At 35.8% G+C, this 12,565-nt stretch overlaps 1 protein-coding gene across 1 annotated transcript in view; it reads right to left on the bottom strand.

Annotated features, from left to right (window-relative positions):
• LOC148941394 (heparan sulfate 2-O-sulfotransferase 1-like) overlaps nt 1-12,565 on the bottom strand; it is a 162,690-nt gene that overhangs the window by 125,878 nt on the left and 24,247 nt on the right. The window contains exon 2 of the mRNA XM_089104349.1: nt 5,059-5,265. Within this exon, the coding sequence (XP_088960475.1) occupies nt 5,059-5,201 (143 nt within the window). The 5' untranslated portion in view covers nt 5,202-5,265. The remainder of the gene's footprint in view (nt 1-5,058; nt 5,266-12,565) is intronic.

The raw sequence follows: 12,565 nt of genomic DNA, 5'->3' as shown, positions 1-12,565 counted from the left end.
TACTGAAGACGGTCACTGCATATGTGACCGAAGTATCTGGTATTTTTGTGAATTTCTATCACTGTTATCATCATCACTGTCTATTAAAAGGATTTTATCCCTATTTGAACTTTTATTTATCGTCATGGAAAGGCAGTGTGGTCTCCGAAATTATCTATAAAATTTTTATCGGATGCATTTGGGGAAAAGGGGGGGGGGGGTGGGGGCTAGTTGACCTCCAATCTCTTTTGACTATGGAAAACTGAACTAGAACTTTCAATTTCCAATCAAATAAGCCCTCTCTGAAGTGTTTACGAGCTTCCCTACCATAAGAAACATAAATTCCCCCGGGGCATAACTTACAACGTCTGCCCCCGGGCCCTGGGAGGCTGTGTCGACCCCAGAATTTTCATTATACGATATTTGAACTATTTTTGAAAAAATGGATGTTTCAAAATTCTTATTGGATGGGTTTGAGGAAAAAAGGGCGTGGAGGGGGAGGGGCTAAGTGCCCTCCAATCTCCTTTGACTCTTAAAAAGTGAACTAGAACTTTCAGTTTCCATCCAAATTAGCCCTCTTTGAAGTTTATACGAGCATCCCTTCCATAAGAACCATATATGCCCAGAGGGCATAACTTGCGACGCTTGCCCCCGGGCCATGGGGGGCTATTTCGACACCGGAGTTTTTGTTAAATGATCTTTGAACTATTTTTAACAAAATAGCTATCTGGAAATTTTCGTCGGATGCTTTTGGGAAAAAGGGCGTGGAGGGGGGGCTTGTTACCCTCCGATATCTTTTGACGCTTAAGAAGTGAACTAGAAATTTCAATTTCCAATCAAATGGGCCCTCTCTGAAGTCTATATGAGCATTCCTTCCATAAGAACCATATATGCCCCCAGGGCATAACTTATAACCCTTGCCCTGAAGACTGTGAGGGGAGTGTCCTGCTCAAAGATATAATTTCCAGAACTTTCATCTAGGTTCAACAAAATGGATATCTCAAATTTTGATTTGATGTGTTTGGGAAGATGGTGGGCGTGGAAGGGGTGTTAGTTGCCTTCCAATCACTTTCGACTATTAAGAAGGGCTTTAGCCATTTAAATTTCCAATCGAATTCTGAAATATTCTACCTATATTTCCAAATACATGTAGAATATATGGTGTAGAATCAAACAGTCCGTGGTAACTAACAGTAAGTAAGCAGTGAGTCGGGCTAATAGTAATTGAAACTCTAAAAAAAGGATTTGTGATACCAGTTATTACATTAAAGGAGGCTTTTTATGCTGATGCCAAATAAAAGTTCACTAAAATTAAAGTTAAATATCATACCAACGAGCCCCATATAATCTGCCTGACGTGCGAAAAATGAGGAAAACACTCCAAAAGGGCAAGTGATTTTAATGAAAATTAGACCATTAAATCCAGAGAATTCTACCGCGTGGGGCTGCTTCAAGCTCTTATCTACAAAAATTTAGGATTTTGATTTTTTTTTCCAAGAAGAATATAATTTCTTAGACCACACTGATTTTTCATTTACGAGAATTTAAAAGAATTTAAGAGAGAAAAACAGGTTTGATTTAAATCAAGCAGTGAACAAAACGTACTAAAAACAAACACAACAGAAAACGTTAATGGATAAAAATTCCAAATATATCAACTCCACGTCCGGGAGTCTTTATTAACGGAAAAGAAAGAAGAAAAAAACAATAATTGATTGGCAAATAGCCATTTGCCAATCTGATCCTATAGAGGAAAAATATCTAGAGATTTTGGTGTTTCTGTTCTGTGTACAGTTAAGCAGTATTGAGGAATTTTTATTAAAATACAGACCCCATTTGCCAATTTGATCCTATAGAGGAAAAATATCTAGAGATTTAGGTGTTTCTGTTCTGTGTACAGTTAAGCAGTATTGAGGAATTTTTTTTTTTTTTAAATACAGACCCCATTTGCCAATTTGATCCTATAGAGGAAAAATATCTAGAGATTTTGGGTGTTTCTGCTCTATGTATAGTTAAGAAGCAGTATTGAGGAATTTTTATTAAAATACAGACCCCATTTGCCAATCTGATCCTACAGAGAGAAAATATCTATAGATGTGAGTTTTATTATTTGTTTGTCTTTAGTTCCATATTTTCTCTCTTTCTTGTTGCATTGTTTTTGTGTTTTTGTTTGTAGTTACATCATTTTTTTTTTCTCGTTTTTTCTTTCTTTTCTGTTGATAAAGGCTCCTGGATGTGGAGTGAAAATGTTCTGAAATTTTTATTCATCAATGTTTTTTTTTTAGTACATTTTTTTCGCTGCTTGATTTAAATTAAACCCATTTTTTCTCTGAAATTTTCTTAAATTTCCACGAAGAAAGATCACGGATGCGTTTTCAGTTTTTTAAATTATCCTTTTTTTTCTTCTTAGGGGTGATTGTATTGAACTGATGGTCTAGGAGATCAGAACAAAAGTTCATTCCAAAGTAAATTAACGGTCCTAGAGCCCTTTAAAGTGACCGAAAAGCACTTTATCTGCCATTTTGTGGCCCCAAACTACGATCTTGGCCCATGGGGGAGCAAGTTGCTATTGATTAAATATTCTTATAGAGCCATTAAGCTTAAAGCATCACAGAACTGTATATTGAGCCTCCCAGTTACGGAGGGAAGAATTAATGCCACATGATCGCGCATTCGTTCCTGACGAGTCAGACAGTCTATGCAAGTAGAGTCAGAAGGGAAAACCCTCCGATCTACGCCTAGAGGATGATACTCAATACTTTTTCGTGTGCAGGGATTGATGGTTTTTTGAAATCTTTCTTTACTTAAATTATTACTTGCTTATGAATAAGGAGCTCTGTCAATTTTCAATTTGATTGGCTCTGACTTGGAGTTTGACTCCTTGTTATTTAAATTAAACTAAAGAAAATGCCCTTAAAGGTACTTCAGACGGGAAAACCTTTTGGTGTACGCCTTGCGGACGCATTCTCGATCGCAAGGGGTGAACTCGCACTATGCACTATATTTGTTGACAGGTATGTCACGTATGCAGGAGGGGGCACTCCTCCCCCAATTTTTTCAGCCAGTCAGATAAAAAAATTGAGTCAGTAAAATAGTGGCGCGAAGTGCCACTGTTCTACTGACTCGAACTTTTTTTTTATTAGGGCAAATGGGATGATGGAAATATATGACATAAAGTCAATGAAATCAATCAGTCTTTGTCGGTAAAGAATAAAAAATTAAGTAATTTTTATCAGTTGTTAAAATTGAACAGGCAGTCAGTATATACACTCCATCCCCCTCCAAGCATTTTGGCAATTTGTGCCTCTGGTCAGTAGGCTATCAGACTAATTCCATGAGAAGTAATTAATTATACTTCTTAGTCCCAGCTTTTGATACTTGTGCATTTACATCAAAGGGCAACTCTATTGCAGTTGCCACTAATTTTATGTTCTCAAATTATGTTCTTTAACCTTCATCTCACCCTACTATAATAACTCAGTCCCACAAAAAAAAACACTCGAAAAAATAAATAAAATAAATTAAATGTAGAAATAAATACTACAGGATGTTCTACACCATACATTCTGCCTATATTTTGGAAGATAGCTAGAATATTCTAATAGGAGAATTTTCTAGCGGGGGGTTCTCCACGGAGGTAATTTTACGGGGTAAATTTTGTACGGAGGAGGTGAATTTCCCATGGGGGAGGGGTGGGGTGGAAGTATGTTCTGCCGGGAATACATCGGACCTCCTAATACAAGCGTGTTTACGCTGTTCATTTTTGTTATTTTAATATTGACAAATAAATAAGAACACTTTCGCGCTGGGAAGAACCTATGAAGATTTGCGGTCGTGCGAAAGTCTACGTAGTCACTTACCTATCAAACACTTTTAGGATTTATATAAACAAGTAAAAATAAATAGCCTGTACGACAAATAGTAAATAATAGAAATAAATATAAAATAAAAATAAAACAGTAATCATAGCAATAATAACAAAAATGACTGAACTAAAAATAATAATAGATAAACAAAAACGTAAAAGAGAGATAACAATATCAACTCCTTTCTCCAACACTCATCAATAATCAACTCCCCCTACCCTACCCTTCCAATGCAGCCTGCCCTCCCATACCTCCCTAACTTACCCTTCCTTCCCTACCCACCGTTCTTCCCCTAACAACTCTAACACCCGTAATAAAATTCAACAAACACCCCCAAAATTAATCGTTTAGTTTATTTTTATACTCAGGGACATGTTTCGCGCTCCTACTGCTTATTGTTAAAGCATTCCATACAGAGGAGTCCAAGTGTTCTAAAATGAAGATCAGGGGGGAAGATGCTTTAACTAGGGAAAAGACAAAATAGCCATTACCAGAAATATATAATAAATGATTTCAACTGCTGGGAATCAACTTCTGTTCAAAGTGAAGACTCAAAAAAAAACTTTTTTATGCACTTGTACCAATAAAACCGACAAGTGCTGGGCGTTAGACTGGATCAAGATCCAGCCAAGAAAAACTCCCCAAGAAATTGAGGGCTTGTACATCCTTCGATGTTATTCTAAGAGCAAGAGGTACCAGTAATAATCTACACAAAATATATTCTATTATGTACGTTGTAAATTTAAGTTGAAATAAAATGCAGCCGATTTGTTCTATTGTATATATATATATATATATATATATATATATATATATATATATATATATATATATATATATATATATATATATATATATATATATATATATATATATATATATATTTAAATTTGCTTAAAGACATATAGCCGTATATAACGTGGAATTCTATACATAACATAAGGATGTCCAAGAAATAAAAGTAAAACGGAATTTTACTCGAGTTGGAATTAAGACCGAGTTAAGCTAAGTTCAAATTTTTCTGTTTTTAAACGCCTTCTTTTTAGAGACTCACTGAAAAAAGTTAACACAGGTTTAATAAAAACACAGGTACTATTATGTTTTAACATGAAACTTTTGTCTAGAAAGCCTTATTGTATTGCAATTTTAACCTTTCGAAATATAGTCAAAAGACTCTTTAAACGATAGAACATGGCTAATTTTCCATATCTACCTATTCCATTTCGTCCTATATGGATGGGAAGTGTAGCTAAACCGGCCTTTTTTTGACAGTCTCTCCAAAATGTGAGTGTAAGTTGAAGATTCACTGTAAGGCAATTCTGTGTATATTAGCCATCTATCATTCTGTTTTTGCATAGGCTCCTTTATCTTGTAATTAGATAGCCAGCAATGTAAGAGTAAGAAAACTACAAGGAAGCACCTGAAATCAAAGCAAAAGTTATCATCAATTTTATATCTGTAAAGAATAACAGAAGAACAGGCCATGAACTGACATAAAGCATAGTATCATCACAATTTACACTTCTTTTAGACTAAGGCTAAAGGGCTTAACTAATTTGTTTTTCTTCAGTGCGGTGGGTAATCAAAATTTGACCCTGTGAAACTTTTCGTAGTCCTGTGAACTATACTGACTGGATCCTGGATTTAAATTTTACAGGTGATTTGAAAGGCATGTACATAAAGAAAATTTAGAGAGTGGACTGACATTTTCGGTGGTAGGGAAATATGTGGAAAGATTTGGTATTACGGCAATATTACTGTACGTTCAGAAGGAGTACTTCAACCAATGGGTTAAATATAATGATCTTATTTATACAGGGAAGATTGACGTATAGCTTCTAAATAGCCTTATCAAAACTTCAAACCCAAAGGAATTAAGTCATATAATAATTCAAAATCCGAACGAAAAAATGTTATGAATTAATTACTGAAACCCTCGGGGCAAGGAGGGGGGCGGCAGTTGCCCCCCTCCCCCAATAATGTGGAGGAAAAAAATATTATATATCCCATGCCCCTTGACTATCCAAATATGGACCCCTTTCCTCCCAATAAAAGTGCTGGAGATTCGCCCCTTTTGAAAGCCAAAACTAACACAAATTAAAAATAAATAATCACATCAAACATGAAAATAACCCAAGCTGCTGTGGATGAAGAGAAGAAAGCTAAACAGAACAGATAATAGAATCAATAATCCAGTCAAACTTAAAACGAACAGAAATGCTAAAATAAGAGTAGTGCTCTTATTAGCTTACCTTGTAAAGTCAGGGTGTCATTCCCGCTTTACTGGAATTTAAATAAAAAAAAACAAGTTTTTTCAACTGCAAGTAAGAAGCAACTTTAAAACTTAAAACGAACAGAAATTATTGCGTATATGAGGGGGCTCGCGCCCTCGTCAATACCTCGCTCTTTACGCTGAAGTTCGAATTTTTTCCAATTCTTAAAGAATGACCCGTGAATATAAAAGGGTTTAATTAGAACAAATAGCTCTTTCGAAAGTATTAAAAAAAACTTTAGCGTAAAGAGAGAGGTATTGACGAGGGGGTGAACCCCCTCATATACGTAACAATTTCTGTTCGTTTTAATGTTTCTCCTTACTTTCAGTTGAAAAAACTAGTTTTGTTTCTTTATTTAATTTCCGATCGTTTTTTAAATAATGCTGGGAAATCCGGCGCTCCCTTCATGGAAAATTCCCTCCCCAATGAAAAATTCGTCCAGGGAAATATCCTCCCATATAATCTTCTCCCCCCGGCCCCCCCCCCCCCACCCCACCAGAAAAAAATCCCCCTGAAAACGACTTTATACTTCCTAAAAACCAATACTATATGTAAACAATGGGCAAAGTTCACAGCCCCTTGCAGCCTTTCTCCTGGGGGCTGTGGGGGATTAAGTCATCCTCAAAGACATAGCTATTAGATATTTTGACTGTGCTGAACAAAATTGCTATCTCAAAATTTTGATCGGGTGACTTTGGGGAAAAATGAGCTTTGGAGGGAGCCTGGTTGCCCTCCAATTTTTTTTGTCACTTAAAGGGGGGACTAGAACTTTCAATTTCCGTTTAAATGAGTCCTCTCGCAATAATCTAGGACCACTAGGTCGATACGATCACCCCTGGGAAGAAAAAAAAATGAATAAAGAAATAAACACATCCGTGATCTTTCTTCTGGCAAAACAAAATGCAAAATTCCACAATTTTGCAGATAGGAGCTTGAAGCCTCTACAGTACTGTTCTCTGATACGCTGAATCTGATGGTGTGATTTTTATTAAGATTAAATGACTTTTAGGGAGTGTTCCCCCCTTTTTTCGAAAATAAGGCAAATTTTCTCAGTCTTGTAACTTTTGATGGGTAAGACTAAAATTAATCGAACTTATATATTTGAAATCAGCATAAGAATTCAATTCTTTTGATATATTTACTGCTATCAAAATTCCGCTTTTTAGAGTTTCAGGTACTATTGAGCCGGTTTGCTCCTTACTTACAGTTCGTTACCACGAACTGTTTGACAATTTATACTTTGAGCACTGTGTTTTAATAACAGAAAATGAAACCACAAGGTTAATCAAGGTTTAAGAAGAAGCTACCCCAAACAATAGTTGAACTACCCCCATCCCCCTCTCCTTCTCAAACCTTAGAAAGCAAACGAAACATTGATGCTTCATAAATAGAAAATACACAAATAAATAAATAATTGATGCCTCTGTAAAAGTTTTAAAATGAACATCGGCAATTTTTGAAGCAACCTGTTAAGTTTGTTGAAATAATATTTTGAATTCAATAAACGGATTAATTGCTGGTTTTCCATACATTTGAAACAAAGGCCGTATGAATAGTTTTAGACTAACGAAACTAGATCGATAGTTCAAAATATTATGATACTGAATCCTGGAAGTCTCAGGAATTTCTGTTTCTTCTATGTCATAATGATAAAGACAAATTGCTTGAAACTCGTTTGCAGTAAAGCACACGCGACACTCCAATCTTTAGATGATTTACGGGCGCGGTAGTCCTTTTCTTCGTTGTTGTAATTTTTCTTCGTTTTAAGTTTGACTTTATTGTTCATGTAATATCTGTCAGTTTTAAGAGTACTTGTATTGATATACCCCAACCCCTCAAGTTATTCATTCATTGACGTATTGCAGAGCCGGTTTTTTCGTTAGTTTCTTTCAGCTTAGCGTGAGACAAAAAAAGAGAAGTGACAGAATAGATAGAAAATGTATAATTTGAGCTATATATTTCCACATTAGGGGGAGGGGTAAAGAATGTGGAGAGTGGGAAGTTAGAAAAGACAGTTCTTACTAAATAATATGCAGAATAATTTTACCTAACTTATTGGCATGCAGACTCGCTATACTTTATTCCCACCCCCCTCCTAATGTGCAAATATATAGCCCACGTTTTTTCTAAAGTATCATATTTTTATCATAGTTTGGTATATCAAACAGTTCGTGGTAACGAACTGTAAGTAAGGAGCGACCCGGGTCAGTGGTAACCCAAACTGTAGAAAACGGAATTTTGATATCGATAGATACATCAAAAGAATTGGATTTTAATGCTGATTTCAAATATACAAGTTTCATCAAGTTTAGTCTTACCTATCAAAAGTTACGCGCCTGAGAAAATTTGGTTGATTTTCGAAAAAAAGGGGAAAGACCCTCTGAAAGTTATAGAACCTTAATGAAAATCACACCATCATATTCAGCTTGTCAGAGAACCCAACCATAGAGATATCAAGCTCCTATCGACAAAAATGTGGAATTTTGCATTTTTTGCCAGAAGAAAGATCACAGATGTGTGTTTATTTGTTTTTTTTCCCAGGGGTGATCGTATCAACCCAGTGGTCCTAGAATATCGTGGGAGGGCTCATTTGAACGAAAATTAAAAGTTCTAGTGCCCTTTTTAGGTGACCAAAAAAATGGAGGGCAACTAGGCCCCCTCCCACGCACATTTTTTTCCCAAAGTCACCCGATCAAAAGTTTGAGATAGCCATTTTGTTCAGAATGGACGAAAATATGATAACTATATCTTTCAGGATGACTTAATCCCCCAAAGTCCCCGGGAGGAGGGCTGAAAGTTATGAGCTTACGCAATGTTGGCATATAGTATTGGTTATTGGGAAGTATACAGACGTTTTCAGGGGGGATGTTTTATGGTAGTGGGGGGGGGTGGGGGGTGGGTCAGGGGTTATGTGGGAGTATCTTTCCATGAAGGAAGTTTTAATGGGGGAAGGGGCATTGCTATGAAGGGGGCGCCGGATTTCGCAGCATTATTTAAAAACAGATAAGAAATTAGATATTAAAAAAAAGAATTTTTTTAACTGAAAGTAAGGAGCAACATCAAAACTTAAAACGACAGAAAACATTCCGTATATGATTGGGTTCATCCACTAGTCAATACTTCACTCTTTAAGCTAAAGATTATTTAGTACTTTCATAAGAGCTATTTATTTTAATTAACGGCATTTGTGATTAAGCGGTCATTCTTAAAGAATTGGAACAAAATTCGAACTTTAGCGTAAAGAGCGAGGTATCGACTAGGGGGCGAACCCCCTAATATACGTATTAAAAATATACGAATATAGAAGTTTGTTACGTAAGTTAATTCGTAAGTTACCTATATTTATTACTAATAAAAATGTTCGTAAATAAAATTAAACAGGTTTCGTGAAAGTCATTTAACCAAATAAAAGTAACATTTTGTATACTCAAATTTTGTTTTAATTATTCATGTACGGCGAGCCAAAATCAAAACCTGCATTAATTCAAAAACGTTTAAAAATTAAATAAAAAAAACAAGTTTTTTTAACTGAAAGTAAGGAACGACGCTAAAACTTAAAACGAACAGAAATTATTCCGTATATGAAAGTAGAGAAGGGGGTACCAGCCTGAATGTACATAATTTATTCAAGGATTATCGATCGAGTCTAATGGGGTCAAGGTCAATTGATTTGTTGTTGTTTGTCTAGGTGTAATGACACTGGGGTGGAGTTTGCACATGCGCATTGACGTGACAATGTATTGATCTAGGACTCGAGGGGGAAGTGAATTTCCGAGAAATTGATTTACATAATCGGTGGGGGAATGTATTGATCTGATAACGGGAAATAGGATCACGTGTCCCCTTTTAGGCCAATCAGGGGGTCGGAAATATTAGCGGGAGAGGATTGCAGAGAATATAAGGAAAGGATTTTTGCTATAGTTTTTATTAGTCTGTGAATAGAATTCAAAGGAGCGAGAACAGTTTGACTTTACTCATTTGGATATATTTGTGCTGATGATGAGTGGAATGTTTACCCTATTAGAAATTGATAGTCGAGTTGTTTGCAATAATACAAGAGCACCAAACATTGCGGTGGAAATCACGAGAGGATCACGGCTTTGTCTGGAATGGGATGAAGTATATGCAAGATATGTGATAACCTTGAGTAAATTTAAAATGGTGAATCAATTATGTTTCGCTGCAAAAGTTGATGTAGCGCATGTGAATAGACTTCAATGTGCTTTAAGTGCATTAGTGAAACATATCGAAGACAATAAACTATATCGCTAATTGTACATGTCTACTATTATTGTTGTAATTATCCAATAAAATTGTTTCGATATCGAAATGTTCCCTTTCTTTTTGTTAGAATGTTAGGCTAACGATTCATGGTCAGTCTAGAGTCAACAGTCAGAGTGATAGGATTGAAAAATTAATAAATTCGAGAAAGAGAGAATTAGATCGAATCTTGTGTTTATGGGAAAACATTTGATTTTGGATGATGATTTTCTTGAGTTATCTCTTCAACGCAGGATATTCTCTCGGGGAACACTTGACAATATAATGGGGACTGATTCTTCCCCATTGGACTATTGCATGAAGCTTTGTCAATGTGACTCAAATGCTTATACTCAATTTATTGATATATTAATTGGAACAAAGTAGAATAATATCGTAGATATACTTTTGAAAACATTGCCACAAAATCAATGTAGATGACTCCTCATTTGAAAGAGGTGACGTCACAGAATTACTCCTCTCCCATTCCTCCACCCTGAATTTATCAAGGAGGATGATCAGTTTCGTTTTAGCTGTGAGAGAGTTGACATCGGAAACCAACAAAATGTTCTATACATGTCCACTAAGCATGTACACTCTTGGCAGTTGAACTCAATGTGAGAATTGTACAATTATTGATGACTATAATGAAAAGTGCAAATTTTGTAATCCTTGTAAATTACATAGAGGATATGCTGTACAAATTAAAGGATGTAATTCATGTCTTGAAGAGATTTGTGACTCTCACCCTAGAGGACATCTGTGCTCCAATTGCCGCTATGACAAATGTGATCAGTTGGAGAATACTTACCTCAGTATGATTGGAAAGAATCCCAAACGTGATTTTAGTTTATTTCTACGAGATTGGTATCGTCGTGGATTTAAATTATTCTGGGAGGAAGAATCTGGTCTACGATTCAACTGTTGGGGTAACAAGACAATTTGGTTTCTACGTCATTGTTGTGACGACACTGCCTATTATGACTATAAACCTAGTGATTTTTATTTGGCAGTTACCAAATGTGATTCACCATTTGAAAACACTGTATTTGATATTGCTTCAAATAGACAGATTGAAACTCGTGAATTTCATAATATTAATGCAAATAGTATCATTGAATATACAAAGAGATATGACAAGAGTGAAGTTACATTATACTGTAGGAAATGTGACCCTGACTTTGAAGCCAATCAAGATCAATATACAGTGAATCCAAAAGATTTACCAGCATTAGTGGTTCACGACAGTTGCCTATACACCGAAGAAGAAATCTAAAGTGAAGATTGAAATACATTTATGTATTTATGCATTTTATTAATAAAGAAATTCAAAAACGTTTTTAGAGTCCTTTACTCTTTAGGCACCGAAATCAATACTATACAGGTCAGAGAGGATATTTTCCACTAGCTAATCTTTAAGACATGGATTGTCAGTATAAATTTTGAGAAACAGCTTGTAAGTATAGCCGCGACATCGGAACACAAAATATAGTAATGCATGGAAGCCACAGGTTTCAGTCGTCAGATATTGCACCCTCCTCTGATTTTGAATAATATCTGTCCCACGACACTAAATATAATTTCTAGAGTGGGGAGTGCAGAATATATAGAGTAGGCCAAGAGGATCAACCAATCCTATCGTCTTCATTTTTTGAAAGATGTACAACCAATGAGCCGTCAGCACATTCGACGGACAGCTATCAACAATAATTAGGATATTGCTTGCGCTTTGAATTTTTCCAAGGAAGTCTGAAGGCAGACAATAAGATTTGTACTGGGATATGTAGGGATCCCTATTAAATAAATTGATTATTTGACTGGTGTTCATGGTGTCAAGTCTAGTAGAACACTACCTTCGGGATTGATTTCCCAATAGATTTCATATTGAATTAGTGAGATTAGTGCAATACTCTCAGCCCATGGGTCAGCAAATGTACACTCTAAAAGCACACTCCCCGTACGTACTATACTCATATCCTGCGTGCCAGACAAATCCAATACAATGATACCGTGTGTTTTAGCAAACATTTCTTCGGTTATACCATTTTCAAATAGTTGGGAATCATGATCTAGGGTTTGCATGGTCAACTCATACAATGTTCTATAGGATTTATCAAAAGATAGATGGTAGAGTTGGATGCCGTTTACTTTGCAAACAAGAGATAAAAGTCCAAACATTTCAAATTT

This window comes from Artemia sp. Qi Xiang Cuo, chromosome 18, assembly GCF_049724085.1.
Source record: "Artemia sp. Qi Xiang Cuo chromosome 18, ASM4972408v1, whole genome shotgun sequence".
NCBI lineage: Eukaryota > Metazoa > Arthropoda > Branchiopoda > Anostraca > Artemiidae > Artemia > Artemia sp. Qi Xiang Cuo.
Note: the sequence above shows the minus strand (reverse complement) of the source record. Positions and strands in the feature narration are given on the sequence as shown.